At 41.0% G+C, this 16,542-nt stretch overlaps 2 protein-coding genes across 3 annotated transcripts in view; one reads left to right on the top strand and one right to left on the bottom strand.

Moving 5' to 3' along the window:
- BMP2K (BMP2 inducible kinase) overlaps positions 1–14,705 on the top strand; it is a 116,889-nt gene extending 102,184 nt beyond the window's left edge. For both annotated transcript variants that reach the window (XM_052641887.1, XM_052641888.1), the window contains one exon: positions 12,881–14,705. In XM_052641887.1, coding sequence (XP_052497847.1) covers positions 12,881–14,289 — 1,409 coding nt within the window. In that variant the 3' untranslated portion in view covers positions 14,290–14,705. The remainder of the gene's footprint in view (positions 1–12,880) is intronic.
- PAQR3 (progestin and adipoQ receptor family member 3) overlaps positions 12,195–16,542 on the bottom strand; it is a 31,658-nt gene continuing 27,310 nt past the window's right edge. Inside the window, exon 8 of the transcript XR_008199596.1 lies at positions 12,195–14,320. The gene's annotated coding sequence lies outside the window, so the exon portion shown is untranslated. The remainder of the gene's footprint in view (positions 14,321–16,542) is intronic.

A 16,542-nucleotide genomic window follows, 5' to 3' on the forward strand; every position in this document is an offset into this window, starting at 1 on the left:
TCTGATGATGCACTGAGGCAGTGTTACGGCCTTTCAGATTTGGTTATCCAGAACACAACACAGTAACTAAGAGTGTTTCCTGGAGGGTTTCTTTATCTTAAATTGGGGATGGTAGTAGATACTTGATGAGATTGTTGAAAGGATTAAATGAGAGCATGTTTATAGAAAACACAAAGATCCTCAGTGTTGGTTGCTGTTGTGGCTGTTGTTATTGGTAGTGTTACTAAATAGTATTTTTACTGCTTACTACTGAATTCCAAAATCTTAGTGTTCAGTAAGTTTTGTAGCTGCTATCCAGTGAGTAGTAGTACAGAGTTCCAGTAATAATAAGCTAATTAACTACTGACTGAAATCTTTTCATACAGTGTAGACCCAGTTGATGAAGCTGTTCCTCCACCAAGGACAGTTTTAACAGTGCCATTTCTATTTTTATTAAAGCGTTCACTACCAGTATTCAGTACAGTATACACATATACATATCTGTTAAAAGCATGGTATTCATTCCTGGCCTTGAAATGCACCCAGCCTTCCTTCTCCCTGAGATATCGTTGTTAGTTTGTATACTAACATGGGATGTGTGACTCTATGAGTTACAGCCTGGACTATCTAATTTTAATAAACACCCTCAACTTCTGAAACATATAGATTTTGAACAGTTCTGTCAATGAAATTCTAGATTTCTTGTGTTGCATTTCATTTTTAATTAGGTTTGATGAACTTCCCTTACTCTCCCTAACCTTAACCTACCTCTTGGATCTTGTTATCTAATATGAAGTTAAATTGAATTTAAGGATGGGAAAGGTCACATTGATATATAGCAAATACTTACTGAAACATAAATTATTACAGATCGTCATTCCAAATGCTGGATCATTATATAAGCCATGATGAGGTGTATCGTTTATACCTTTAGAGTCTAGTGATTCTTTTTTTTTTTTTTAATTTTTTTCCTTGAAATTGTTGTTCAGTCACTCATTCACGTCTGACTTTGCGACCCCATGGACTGCAGCACGCCAGGCTTTCCTATCCATCACCAGCTCCTGGAGCTTGCTCAAACTCATGTCCATCTGGTCGGTGATGCCATCCAACCATCTCATCCTCCGTCATCCCCTTTTCCTCCTACCTTCAATCTTTTCCCAGCATCAAGGTCTTTTCTAATGAGTCAGGTCTTCACATCAGGTGGCCAAAGTATTGGAGCTTTAGCATCAGTCCTTCCTATGGATAGTCAGGATTGACTTCCTTTAGGATTGACTGATTTGATCTCCTTGCAGTCCAAGGGACTCTCAAGAGTCTGCTCCAACAGCACAGTTCAAAACCATCAATTCTTTAGCACTCAGCCTCCTTTATGGTCCAACTCTCATATCCATACATGAATACTGGGAAAACCATAGCTTTGACTAGACAGACCTTTATTGGCAAAATAATGTCTCTGCTTTTTAATATGCTGTCTATGTTTGTCATAGCTTTTCTTCCAAGGAGCAAGCGTCTTTTAATTTCATGGCTGATGCTCTTAATTTCTCCCCATATGAATATGAGTTATGAAGTTATTCTATAATGAATAACTATGAGCAACTTTTAAGAAATCAAGCACAGTCTTTTATTGTGAGCACTTCCTTGGAATGTTCCCTACTTTCAGGTTCTAATTAGAACTTGGAGATTCTACTGATTCTTGAAGATAAGAATTTTCCTCTTCTAGAGTGTCAGCAGTGGTTACTATTGTTGAATCCTACTGTATACACACAATGGAAACTGAGGCTCTGTAGTGGGGGCAGGTGACTTGCCCAAGGTCAGATAGTTTATAATCCAGCTCTGATGCTAAACTCTGTTGTGTAAAAATAGCAAAATGAAACTGTTGCATGACTTTTTTTTTTTTTAACCTGTGTTCAGTATATATTCTGTTCTGTGTGAATTGTTCCACTTGTAGATGGGTTTTTGATGTATTGTGGAAAGAAGTGAACTCCATGTCCTAATTCTCCACCATCTTGATTTCCCAAGTGTCGAGTGTCTTGTTCTAAATAAAAACCTACAGTAAGAGGAGTAACATAATAGAAATGTCAGTTCTATGGCATTTTTAATCTGGCTGGCAAACATTACCCACCTCTAGTATGATTCTCCTCTTATACTCAGGCCTTGTTGCTTGGCTCGTGTTCTGAGAAATTGTACAGATTTTGATAAAACCTTCTAATCCAGTAATCCTTGGGTCTGGTGGGGTAAATTGCTGAGAAATGATGGCAGGCAGTATGCTTCCAATTCCAAGTCTTACAGCCCCTCCCTTATACCCTAAATGATGAGACAACAGAAGGCATGTAATTACAATAGCAGTTTCAAGCCATTCATCCTCTATAATCCGATAGCAAGGAAAAGAACATCAAAATTTTCTTGAAACTGGAAGCTTCTTATATGATTAAAAATGTACCACCTGGTTTATAAGTAAAAGAACTGTCCTCTCGAAGATGGAAACCTGATTAAAAGAGTGGTAACATGAATGGTAAGATGCAAATATTCCCCTCTCCTCACACTGTTTTGGACGTATTCTAAATATTTTAAGTTTTTAAAATTATTCATATGGTTTATATATAAAACTAAAGACAGTTTATATAAAGGTTCATTTATGAGATTTAGAAATGCATTTGCAATATTTATTTAAAATAGTGTGGCACTGGGACTTTCCTAGCAGTCCAGTGGGTTAAAACTTCACACTTCCAATGCAAGGGGTGTGGGTTTGATCCCTGGTTGAGGACCTAAGATCCCACATGTCATGTGGCTCAGTCAAGAAATTAAAAAAAAAAAAAAAAATATATATATATATGTATATGTATAGTGTGGCATTAACTAGGATTTCATTCTTTATACAAAGTATTTGTTTTAAAAATACTAATAAACTGTATGAAAGTCTATGAAAATTGAGAAATTTTAGCTTTTGAGTTTGGACACTGAAAGACTATGATGTCTTTGAAATTTTAATATCTAGAAATATCTTTTTATGAAAATTTTAGCTTTTGAGTTTGGACACTGAAAGACTATGATGTCTTTGAAATTTTAATATCTAGAAATATCTTTTTATGAAAATTCAAGCTTGGAATAGAAGAATTCATGTTCTTATATTCATTTGGTAGGTTCATGTTCTTAAATTCATTTGGTTAGGTAAGCTTGTTTTTCAGAATCTCCCAATAGTTTTTACCTTGTTCAGTCATTTTCCAGATCACTAGAATCAGATTAGTATGTGTTTTTCACAACTGTTGGTTTAGATGATAAAGAATCTGCCTGCAATGCAGGAGACCTGGGTTCAATCCCTGGGTTAGGAAGATCCCCTGGAGAAGGGAATGGCAACCCACTCCAGTATTCTTGCCTGGAAAATTCCATGGACAGAAGAGCCTGGTGGGCTATGGTCCATGGGGTTGCAAAGATTCTGATTCAGCTGAGCAACTAACACACTTTCACAACTGTTTAAATGAATGATAAGTTCCTTGAAGTCAGGAATTAATCATATCTTTGCATGCTGTATAATACCTTGTTGAATGAATTCACTATCAAAGTGTACTTTGGTAATCTAATATAAACTTTCTATCACATACCCTAATATTTAATGAGTTTTCACTAGATAAGATGGATTTTATAAATGTTCTACCTCTATCAGGTAAGTTCCATTATTGCCTTTATTTCCTCATTCTGTATGTGAGGAAATTGAGACTTTTTTGGATGTCTGTCTTCCATGGATTTTGTAAAGTTCTTTGTGTTTTCATTTGTTGATAAAGCCTTATAGTATTTCTAGAACTTAACCCTTTGGTGAGTGAAAGTGGCTCAGTTGTGTCCAACTCCTTGCGAACCTGTGGACAGTATAGTCCATGGAATTCTCCAGGCCAGGGTACTGGAGTGGGTAACCGTTCTCTTCTCCAGGGGATCTTCCCAACCCAGGGATCAAACCCAGGTCTCCCACATTGCAGGCAGATTCTTTGGCATCTGAGCCACCAGGGAAGCCCAAGAATACTGGAGTGGGTAGCCTGTCCCTTCTCCAGGGGATCTTCCTGACCCAGGAATGAAACCAGGTAGATTCTTTACCAGCTGAGCTACCAGGGAAGCCCTATATGATTAAGATATTTATCATAGTGTTCAACAAACACTGTTTGCTGAAATAGAAGCGATACCATTCTCATTCTATTAGTTTTTGGTTTCTTTTTAAAAAAATTTTCAGGCATAGGTTTGTAAAGGGGGATACAAAAGAAACATAAGGCAAGCCTGTAGTTATATTGTATAAGGAAGGGGTCGGTTCTAAGCTGTACTGAATGTTTGCTGGTGATGATATTCTCCTGGTAGTTTATAGAATTTACAGAAGAGAGTTTTAAACTAGTGTCATCAGCAGAGAAGTAACTGGGCCTTAAACTTGGGCAAGTCATTCAGCTTTTCTCTAATTTCAAATTAGTTTTGTGTTAAAAGAGATTGGACTTGTCTTTAAAAATCTCTTCTTGTTTTTTTGCTTTCAACATATAGTTGAAACTATGAAACAGAATTAAGATCAACAAAAGAAAGAAACAAGAAGAGAAACGAGAAAGCCAGGGAATGAGCGTTGGTTGGTAGCTTGGCATACCTTCAAAATGGTAGGAAGTCATGACAGTGAGCTGACATAGAAAAGAAAGCAAGGGGAACATTTTTGAAGATGTGGTTCATAAGACTGAAGGGGAAAGATTGTAGCAGAGCTAGCTGACAGAGCATTTTCACCCTGATGTTACTATGGGAGCTTAAATGGTGGGGGGAGTTAAGAATTAATGTGTGAAAGCCCCTCGGCACTTCATTCGCACTCAGGACAGTATTAGTTACTGTCTTCTCTGGTTGGTGTCTCAGGACCGTTAGCAGTGTGTGGTGGGTACTCCGTACTCATGAAATGATGGTGTAAGACAGCACAGGAAGACAGCCCTCTACTGAGCGCCTGCGACGTGCCGCCACTGTGGCAAGCTCTTCACCTGTGCTCTCGCTTTAATCTCTGCTGCGGTTCTCTGAGGCGGACACTACTGCTGTCCCTACTTTACAGATGAGGGAACTGAAACACTTAAGTTGTACCTGACTCCAAATGAGAGCACGAATCATCAAAAGACAGTTTGATGAAGGGAGGGAAGTATGCTATATATTTTGATATGGGCAGTTACCAAATGGCTAATTTGGTATTTAACTTATTTAGTAAATACTTGTTGTTTTATGCATAGTACTAAATAATTGAAGCACTGTTTTGTTAGCTTTGAATTACTGTTTTGACATTTTATACAGAAGTACATATTAAGCCATAAAGCAGTGAGAATTTTTGTGTGTCAGTAGGTTCTGTTGATACTTTGGTGACTTCCATGTCCGCCCCCCCCCCCCCCCCATACATGGAATTTCCCCGAGGAGACAAGTTCATGTGCCACATGAGAATTTAGACTTCATAAAGTCATTGCTGTTCTTCATACTTTACCTGTATCTGCATTGTCTGTCTTAGTCACTCACCCTCTTCTCAGGATTTGGCTCCAGTTAGATTTTGGATGGTTCCAGTAATCAAACCCAACCTCAAAAGATGAGGATTACTCACAAAGCTGAAATTTTTATAGTTTGTAGTTCCAAGGCACAAAGCGGAGAAAAAAGTACCCTGACTGGAAGCCAGAATCTACTATATTTAGTTTAAGGAAAGAAGACTGTGCTACTCAGAGCCCAAAATAAAAGTTAGTCAATATATGACATTTTATACAGTGCATTACCGGTATCAGTTAATGAAGAAGAATGTAATTTTACCAGTATCAGTTAATGGAGAAGAATGTAATTGAGATGTGATACTGAACACATTGTAGACATTTGTTTATGCTTTAAATACATGTTCCTGGTGGTTATTGAAAATACTGTAACTCCCCTTTTGCCTACCTGAAAACCAGCCATTTTTACATTAATAATACAAATCTCAGTAAATAAAGGGATTATTAGGATTTGGGATTATTGAATTATAAAGCAACATATTTAGGCTATCCTTTTGGGAAATTAACTTAAGCAGTGGAATAATCCTGATTTAAATTTTATAGCAAATGTGTAATATTTGCTCTAACAACTTGGAAAAAGCAATCTGGCACCAAGAGCAAGCAGTAGGAATATCTGAATTTTTTTAATTACAGGAATATGTTTAGGCAAAGAAACAGGTTGAAAAAGTTGATGGCACTCAGCTGTGAAGTTACATTTTAAAGTACAGTTGGTAACCAATTTTATAACTTGGTAATTCATTTTGAGTCTTTTGTGCCTGTGGAACAGGACTAAAAGTCTTAGAATATATTGAAATGATTAAAAAAATTTATTGGAGTGTATTTGAGTTACAATGTTGTGTTACTTTCTGCTGCACAGTAAAGTGAATCAGTTATACGTATACACATCTACTGTTTTTTAGATTCTTTTCCCATAAAGACCATTACAGAGTATTGAGTAGAGTTCCGTATGCTATACAGTAAGATTTTATTAGTTATTTATTTTATATATAGTAGTGTGAGTTTGTCGATCCCAATCTCTCATTTATCCCTCCCTCCTTTAATTTCCATTTCTTTCTCAGTTTATCGTTTTGCACCAAGGAGAGGACAATTAAGTAGATGGCTGTTGTTACAGAGAGTAAAAGCTTACCTGGAATGTTTGAAACTTGCAGCTTTGGAATTTACCTTTTCCCTAGCAAGGGGTGGTGCAGAGCAGTGACTACTTGTGTTTAACTTCGGGCTTCATGGTCCTTGGTATTTGTGTTGCCCTTAGGATGCTGGCAGAGAGGCCTGTTGCTGCTCTTGTCTCCACACTAGGTTATGAAGGAATGGAAGGATGAAGAAGCAGAGAAACATTTCAGCAGGGTCAGGGTGGGTTATGATCATATGGGAGAAAAAAGGAATTTGGAAAATATTTTTGATTGCTTGTTTTAGTTTTGTGAAGAGGTGACGATAAAAAAAACCAGTCTGTCTACACCAACCAGAAATTTCCCCATTTGCCCATACTTTTCAGAAATGTAATCTGAAACCATAAAGCCAGGATAGATCATTTCATGTGTCTTTTCATGTTATTTTTGAAAGCGTTCCTTTGAATTTCCTATATTGTGCTCTTAACTATAGCTGTTTAAAAACCAGAGAGAATGTTTCCAGGATCCAAAACGCACCCTTGTGGTCTGTGAATATACATTTGTTTGCCTGGTGATTTGTTTGGACCTGAGTCACTCTTGAATTACCATAGAACTGCACCCTCTTGTATCCTCTCCCTACTCTTCCCTCTCATTTAAGCCTGTCTTCAACCATTGAGTCCAGAAAAGTAGGTAGGAAGTTGGAGTATGATGTGTGAGATTGTTGAGTTTGGCCTTGTCCTGGAGATGACAGTTAAACACTTTATCAAGTACTTTTGTGTCAGGCACTATTTTAAGTCCTTTCTTTATAATAGTCCTATGAGCCTGTTATCACTGTATTATTTTCTTGTAATATGATAATATGTGTTCCCTCATACAGACCAGAGGATTTAGCTCTGGTCTTAGTAGTTAACAGTTAACCTGTTAACTAGGTTAATTTTATTAGCTGTGTATTAATCATGCCTAAGGAAGGACTAACAGTAAGTCATTAAACTGAAATTATTAGTAAAAACACGCTCCCCCCCCCCCCCAAAAAAAGTGCATGATCATAGTTCTATTTAAAATCCAAAATAACTAGAAACAACCTAGAGGCGCATTCTGTAGGCTTCTAGTTAAATGTTTCACATACAATGTTTTGTTACATCTCTATCAGAATTACTAATGGATTATATCGAAACCTGTAAAGATGCTTTAAAAATGGTAAGTGGAAATCCCCACAAATTTATATCCATGCTGACAGTTTAAAAAGTAGATCTGTATAGCGCTTTACAATAAAGAAATACACAGTCTGTATTAATACAACTTTGAGAAGCTGACAAAAGGCAGAGTAGGAAGTAGAAGGTGACGAATGTGTTTTGGAAAGCAATGTTGACAAGTTGGGTAAAGGAAACAATTTAGGAGACTAGAGTTAATGTAAGAGTACCAAAAGAAGGTCAGTTGGAGGACCTCTGTCCTGTGTTAAATGTTCCAGAAGACTTCTAGGAACAGAACTCTGTGCCCTAGAAATGGAAAAATTTCTAGGGGAATTAATAGAGCAGCATTTTCCCTGAGTGCTTTGTGCAGAATTGTATATAAAGGTTAATAGGTGTTAACGTATAAATAAAAGTGTTCGTAGTGAAGGAAATGGGGGAAACTAGGTTTCATTAAGTCACATTCTTTTGTGTACGACGTGTCTGCACCTTTGGTTTGATGAGCATTTTCCAGATGAGTGGTGGTGCTGGGGGGTTACATTATAAATGTACACTCAGTTGCCTGAGACCACAGAACTGTTAGGTTCTTCTTATGGGAATAGCATTCTGCAGGAGACCCTTTAGGGAAGATATTGGACCGTTTCTGGAGGTGTCCGCGAGCAGGAATGAGGGGTGCGTGTTGTGGCTCTCTGTGGTGGGCAAGTCGCCTCAGGAGTAGTACGTTAGCATGTCTCTTAGAGGGACTATCCCACTAAAGATAGTGAGGGATGGTTGCCAGTCTTTGCCATTACATTTTTGCTTTGAGATAAAAATTCATGGAAATAAATGCTCCAGCTAATCTAAAAGCAAGCTTTCTTTTTCATATCAGAAGTCTGCTATATGGAGAAGTCAAGTGAGAATTTGACTTGATTTTAATCTGTTAGGATTTAAGATAAGCTTATTATGAATATGTAAAGACACAGCATATAGCTCTTGGCTGGTTTCAGGGAACTGGCAGATGAATAATGCATGAAGATTATATTTGTGTTTAAGTATAAACTGATGGAAATCTCTGAATCTTCCCTCCCCCTCACTGCTCACCCCCATCAGGTTTCCTCCCCACTCCCCACTTCAAGGTTGTCAACAACCTGCGTGAGCTGACTAGAGCTGGTGGCCATTTCCTTCCTCAGTTTATTGGGCCTCTTTGCATCAACCAGCCCTGTTGTTGTCATCAGCTCCCTCCCCTGGGAACACTCTCCTGTCTCAGCTTAGGTGACATGGCACTCACCTGGCTGTGGTCCTCCTCTCTGGCACTTTCCTGTTTGCATTGCAGGTTCCTCTGTTGACTTCTGAATGTTTTATACCTAGTGATGGATCCCTTTTCCTCTTGTACTCTCTTCCTCAGCGATTTCCTTCAGACTTGTGCCTCTCTCTGTATAGTGATGACTCCCAAGTCTATTTTCTCCAGCCAGAAACTAACCGTGGTGCTCAACCACAGATACTTTGCTCACACTCAAATGTCTTAAATAGACACTTAAACTTTGTGTCCAGACCAAATTCTTGATAATCTCCTCTACCTCCCAGTGTATTCTTGGCTCTTTTCTTCTGTATTAAAGGCATTGTCATCCATCCAGAGTTTTCCTCTCCAGTCTCTAATTCTGCCACTTCTGTGTTCCGTGCCACCGTGACTTCTAACTTGGTGTTAGTTGCTCAGTTGCATCTGACTCTTTGTGACATCATGGACTGTAGCCCGCCAGGCTCCTCTGTCCATGGAATTCCCCAGGCAAGAATACTGGAGTGTGCTGCCATTTCCTTCTCCAGGGGATCTTCCTGACCAAGGGATCGAACCTGGGTTTCCTGCATTGCAGGCAGATTCTTTACCATCTGAGCCATGACAATTTCCTCTCCCTGATTGGTACTTTTGCAGCCACCCCCTTCAGTCTTTTTTCTATATGGTAGTCACTTAATCTTTTTGAGATCTAAATCTGATCTTTGCACTTTAAATAATTCATGACAGTTCCCTACTACACACTGAATTTAGAACAAAACCCAGATTTCTTATCATGGCCTTAGAGGGACCCTCACGATCTGGTCCTTTCCCCTTTCTTTCCCTCCTCATCTTGAGCAGTATCACCCTTGTTCACTGTACTCTGAGTACACTGGTCTATTTTCAGTCCTTCAAATATGCCAGCCACCCTCTTTCTTGACTTGGTCCTCACACGTGCCGTAGCTGTTACTCGGAGCACCTCTCTGCCTGCCCTTTGTGTGGCTGGCTTCTCCTCACATAACTGTCTTAACTGTCATCTCCTTAGGGAGGCCTTGGGCAACTGTCCAGACTAGCTTCAAGCACCCTTGCCCCCTGCCCCACGACTTAACATCTCTGCTCTGTTATAACTCTTTATGAGTCTCTGAAACTCTCAAAGGCAGGGACCCTGTTCATTTCATGCACCAGTGTTATGCTCAGTATATATCATATAGTAAAGAGCTTCCCTGGTGGCTCAGTGGTCAAGAATCCTCCTACCAGTGCAGGAGACACGGGTTTGATCCCTGGGTCAGGAAAATCCCCTGGAGAAGGAAATGGCAGCCCACTTCAGTATTCATGCCCGGGAAATTCCATGGACAGAGAGGAGCCTGGCAGCCTACACTCCATGGGGTTGCAGAGAGTGGGGCATGACTTAGTGACTAAGTAACCAACTACCCTATAGAATGTTTTGTTGAATCAAAAAAAATGTGACTGGATTCGAAGCTAAGAACTCTGAACATGAGGTTTTCTTTTTCTATGTAGCTTTCTTGATTGTATCCTGAATGTATTAGATATGTCTGTAGCTGTGAGCTTACAGTACTTGTTTTGCTTAACATATATTGATTGATTCAGCACAGCATTAGGGAATGATCTATGAGGTAAATGATAAATAGGCCTGTGTCTAAGTAGGTGCTACAATTAAGGCTTGTATGAGGTTCATCAGGACCACCAAATATGGGTGTTTTTCGAGGGGTGCCTCAAAAGGGCTCTGACATGAGCTAGATACAGCTAGGCACCCTGGGCAAGTCAGTCAGGTGGGAGTGGAGTGCTAGAAGGGCATTCATGCCGAGGGCCAGTATTACGTGTGAGAGGCTAAAATAGCATAGTGCTCCTTGATCCCCAGATCTATTAGTTTCCTTCGTTTTTGAGAGCAAACCTTAACAGTTTAGATAGCAATAGCCCCAAAACCCTTGTCCACAGCTATTCAGTTCCTGAATTTGAGCAGGGAGAGTTTTGGTGTGGCTATAATGAGGAATACCCATGGGAGACATCAGGGTTCGAGGCTCACGGTGTTGGAGGACAGAAGCTAGGTGGAGAAGGGCCTCTGTGTTGGGCTGCGGATGGAGACTTTAGAGAGACACTGAAGGATTTTCAGCAGTAGCCACGTGGTGAGTACTTTGGCAAGGTCATTCTGGTGACAGTGTAGAGGAACTGCTTTGAGGGGTATGGGACTGGAGGCAGGCAGGGAAGTTGAGAGCCTGAGGAGTTGCTAAGTGAAGCTAAGGAGAGGGTGGGATACACAGCTGGTGGAGGGAGAAGAGGGACCAGATCCTTGAGATTTTAAAAACACTGGTGGAAGGGGAAGATGGTTTCCAGATTTCTGCTAGTTTGCAGAATTTGGTAGATGGAAATATTATTCATTACTTTAGAGGGAACTGGTGAGGAGCACATTTTAAGAGAAAAGATGATCTCTTTTGAAATTACTGAGTTTAAAGTAATGGTAGAAAATATATATATATATATATATATATATGAGAGTATTAGGTGACTAGGCTAGGTGAGTATGTATGGTAACTATTAGAGATCCAGTCATTACAGTATAAACGTTGATTGACATACAAGTAGTTAGGACCCAGGGCAGGACATACAGAGGGAAAAAGGCAGTCAAGGTTAGGACCCTGTGGAGCATCTGTGTTTAAGGAGATGCTTGTGAAAGGGAAGTCGCTAACAAATTTGAACAAGAGGGAATAGTCAGAGAGGAAGGAAGACAACAGTGCTGACTTTCAAAGAGAAGGAAGTAACTTGGAGGTGTCCTGTGCCATGGGGACCACCATTTAATCACGGGAAAGTAATAGCCCATCCATCATAAGGTATTTAGTTTTCATGACTAAAGACTGTACTCCCAAGCCTAGCTAACTGTTTTGAAAATATCTGATCTTAGAGGGGAAGGGATGAATGGATATGTAATTGGATCAATTCAAATTGTTTCCTACTTTTCTGGAAAATCAATCCAGTATACCAGTGTGTTGGGAGGGCCATATACTTTCATATAAGCTAACATACTCTATGTTTACTCTGTATGTAGCATGCAGTGAAATTGGAGAACACTGTGTTGGATGCATTTTTGTCACCTACCATACAGTAACCATACTGACAGTTAAGATTTTCATTAAGGTAGAGTGCTTTTAATACAGGGTCTACTAGTACAAGTGTGACAGTTAAAGGAAGATGTGTCCTCTTGGGAAGGCAGATGTCCTTGATACGTCGCAGTTCAGTAACTGGTCCTCAGCTTGGATCAGGCTATGGGGATGCGCTCATGTTCACCCAGCCCATAAGATACTTGTTCACAATAAACTCCCAGAATGCCAATTTTAAATAGTACAGTGAAACATATCTAAGCAGATAAGCTATTCATGCTTGTTGATCTCCATAGGAAAACTTAATAACAGAGTCGAAACAGAAGCATAAGGTTGAGGTGAATGGGGGATCTTGGCAGGGCAGTTGGCTGGATAGTCTTGTTTTGAAGCTGGGAGAAGAAAATTTGCTTGTGTACCATATTCAGAGTCCTATTGTGGGTACTATAAGTAAGACAGCTGTCAGTGACCACCTGTGGTGAGTAGGTGGTGTGTAGGGTAGAAACACAAGTTTGTCGGTCTGGGCTTCAAGGACCTACACCATCAACTAGGGGCCAAGTGCATCACCTCCCCCGCCCCCCCCACCGCTCAAGAGCCTAATGACAAAGACGTGCCAATAAGTCTTGCAATAAGGGAACTGATATGAGCAATCTGTAAGGCTTTGTATTAGTACATGACGTTTACTGCAAATGGTTTTTGAGATGCATTGAGATGATACAATTTTTGTTTGAATTGGCAGATTCTCCTGAAAAGAAAATTGAACATCCCTCAATGAATCAAGAAAACGGCACTGCAAACCCTATCAAGAATACAAAAGGAAGTCCAGTCTCTAAAGACCACCGGACTGGAAAGAAAACCTCAGAGAATTCATTAGTACGTGCTCAAGTGCAAAAGGGGAACGATGAATCTGAGAGTGATTTTGAGTCCGATCCCCCTTCTCCGAAGAGCAGCGAGGAGGAAGAGCAAGAGGATGAGGAAGTTCTCCAGGGAGAACAAGGAGATTTTAATGACGATGACACTGAACCGGAAAACATGGGGCACAGGCCTCTGCTCATGGATTCTGAAGATGAGGAAGAGGAGGAGAAGCACAGCTCCGATTCGGACTACGAGCAGGCCAAAACAAAGTACAGCGCCGCGAGCCCAGGCTACAGGGACGCAGCCGGCGGCGGAGCGGTCCAGGGTCCCAGCGCAGCACGCCTCATGTCCGCCCGGGTGCCCTCGGACGTGGGAGCGGGGACTCCCAGACCCGAGTTTGATGTCTTCGGCGCTGTCCCCTTCTTCGCAGCGCGGGCTCAGCAGCCCCAACAGGGGGAGCAGAAGGACCTCTCTCCGCAGAGCCGGCTTCCCGCCGCGGGGCTCGAGCCGGAGGAATTCGATGTCTTCACCAAGGCGCCCTTCAGCAAGAAGCTGATGGCGCGCGATGCGCACGCCGCCGCGCCGGCTGGCCCCCCCAGCGTGGATGTCTTTGGCTCCACGCCGTTCCAGCCCTTCCCTCCGTCCGCCAGTAAAAGCGACAGCGGCGAGGACCTTTTTGGGCTGGTGCCGTTCGAGGAGATAACTGGGAGTCCGCAGCAGAAAGTCAAGCAGCGCAGCCTACAGAAACTGTCCTCCCGGCAGAGGCGCACCAAGCAGGACACGGCCAAGAGCAACGGGAAGCGGCACCACGGCACCCCGACTGGCGCCAAGAAGCCGACCAAGCCCGCCTTCCGCACCCCCGAGCGGGCCCGCCGGCATAGGAGGGTGGGCCGCCGGGACTCACAGAGCAGCAACGAGTTCCTGACCATCTCAGACTCCAAGGAGAACATCAGCGTGGCCCTGACTGATGGGAAGGACCGCGGGCACGTCCTGCAAGCCGACGAGGGTCTATTGGACCCCTTCGGGGCCAAGCCCTTCCACCCTCCGGACCTGCCTTGGCACTCCCCGCACCAGGGCCTGAGCGCCGACCACAACCCGGTCCTGCCCGGGAGGCCCCGGCCGAATTCACTGCACGGCTCCTTCCACGGGGCAGAGGCGTTGAAAATGGATGATTTTGGTGCTGTGCCCTTCACAGAACTCGTGGTGCAGAGCATCACCTCCCATCAGCCCCAACAGCCCCAGCCCGTCGAATTAGACCCCTTCGGTGCTGCTCCGTTTCCTTCTAAACAGTAGAGGACCTCAGACGGACTCTTGGTATTAACTCCTGTTTCAAAGAAAAAAAAAGTATGAATAGTTTTATGAATTTGAAAGAAAATTTATTTGTATAGCTCTTTATATCATTCATTCTTACAGGTCAATCAGAATAGGCGATTTTTAAATAAACCAAATAGAAAAAGGAAGTATCTGCACAGGGTAGTGATTCCACGTCTCTTCACGCAGATGCAAAGGAAGTGAAGGTGGCAGGTTCTAACCTGCGGTTTCAGCTCCCCACCTGACCACACAGAAATCTCGGGAACGCGTGTGGCCCCTGAAAAGCAACCGGGAGTTGTGGCGTTATTTTTATAAAAACAGAATGCCACTTGTGCGCACATCCCAGGCTCATTCCAGAATCTAGCATTTAAAACTAAGGTTACTTGTATATACACAAATTGCATTTGTGTATTTTTTTTTTTAAATATCTCTTCTAATTTCCACGAGATCAAAAAAAAAAAATCCATTTCTCATAAAGAATGGGAAAGTTATCTGGAGAGTGCAGAGATTTTTGTCCTTACACCTTTCTCTAATGAAGAGGAGCCAGAAGTCACTGACTGTTGTGCCTAAAACTGTTTCATTAAAAAACAAGTGCCATTAATATGGACTATTACATAGAAGCCTAGAACAAAAACTAGAAATAGCTAGCTGATGAGTGGAAAAATGGAGAGTAAAAAGAATGATTATAGAAGAAAGGAAAAAACACTCAGTAGTACTTCAGGAACACTGCATGTTCTGATTTTGAATGGCTTCTAGCTAAAAACTTTTATCATGTCTCTAGTAAAACAGATTATTGGAAAAACTGGGAGTGAGGACAAGGGTCATAGAGAAATAGTCTAGGGAAAAATATGTAGCTGAAACCCTGAGTTTCTGAGACGTTTACAATGTAAAATCATGTCGCATTTAATAATGTGCTTTATTAAATAACCACCTTCACCAACTATTCCCCAAGTCGTCTGGTGAGCAGCAGTTTTGGAGTTAGGTCTGAAGGGTGGAGTAGTTTAATAAAGAGAACAGAAGAGCGAATCCCACAAAGCCTTACGGGCAGGCCTTGCACATCCTGCCGCAAGTACCTCTGCACTAATACCCGAGATCTGAGAGTGGCTGTAAGGTGTCAAGGTGATGAGGGGCTAGCATCTCAACTCTGCTAGTTAGCCGATTATGACTTTAGTGAAAAGAACCGAGCTACCAAATTGCCTTTTGATTTTTACATCACAAATCCTAATTAGAAACTTGAGATTTTATAGAAACTGTTTAATAAGGTAGAAATCATTGATGTGAATACAGTCTGTTTCTCCTATGTCTCCATTTTAAGTTACAGTTAACTGTCCCTGCTTTGCAAGTGAACATCTGGAAGTTTCTAGAACCATTAAAGCTATTTACAGAAAAGGGTAGAAACTTCTATCAGCTGGCACTCTCCTTGATTGCTGTATTTTAAATTAACGCTTTGAGCCCAGTTAAAATCTATTTTATCAGTATCTTATTAGAATCTCAATTATAGTGCCCAAACTGGGATGAGCTATTTGCCTGTTTTCATAGTTCTAAACTTGGAAAGAAACAAAGTATCTGTAACTAAACCCTCTATGTTTTCTTGCTTCTGTCTTCTGTTTTAAATCAGATACAGATTCCTGGACAAACAGGGAAGCAATATGTGAATGATGTGTAGCAGAGACAGATCAATCATGATAGTCATTACTGCGTAAATGTTAGAGCCCAACTGCACCAGTTTTACTTGTCCTTGTGCCAAAGGCAAATGTTATGTTTGCACCTTTTTTTTCTCTTTCTGATTCTCAGGTTGATTAATACTGCTAATGCAAATGCTCAAGTAGATGTTCTTTAAAACTTTACAAAGTAGATTCAAGTGATACTTTCTTTTAAAAGTGAAGAGTTGATGATTACACATAGTCAATTCATGAACTACAGTAGGTTTGTATCAAACAATCTGTTAATGAAAATCTGTTGGTTGATGTATATACAAGATGCTTCTTTGACTATTTTAGTCCTTATTAGCCTTTGTCTCTGCTAGACCTCATGAGTTTCATAATTTATAAGGGGTACAGATGAATTAGTGTGGTCCCCTTGGGATGTAATATGAAATATCTAGAGTCTGTCAGATACCAAGGGCTTGCTTACACTCATTTTCAATACACTGAATAATTTTAAATGATTTAGACACTGACAGACACTTTGGCTTATAATGCTGGATAAATTCTAAAGAAACACTTTGACATTGTT

Source organism: Budorcas taxicolor, chromosome 6 (genome assembly GCF_023091745.1).
Source record: "Budorcas taxicolor isolate Tak-1 chromosome 6, Takin1.1, whole genome shotgun sequence".
Taxonomy (NCBI): Eukaryota; Metazoa; Chordata; class Mammalia; order Artiodactyla; family Bovidae; genus Budorcas; species Budorcas taxicolor.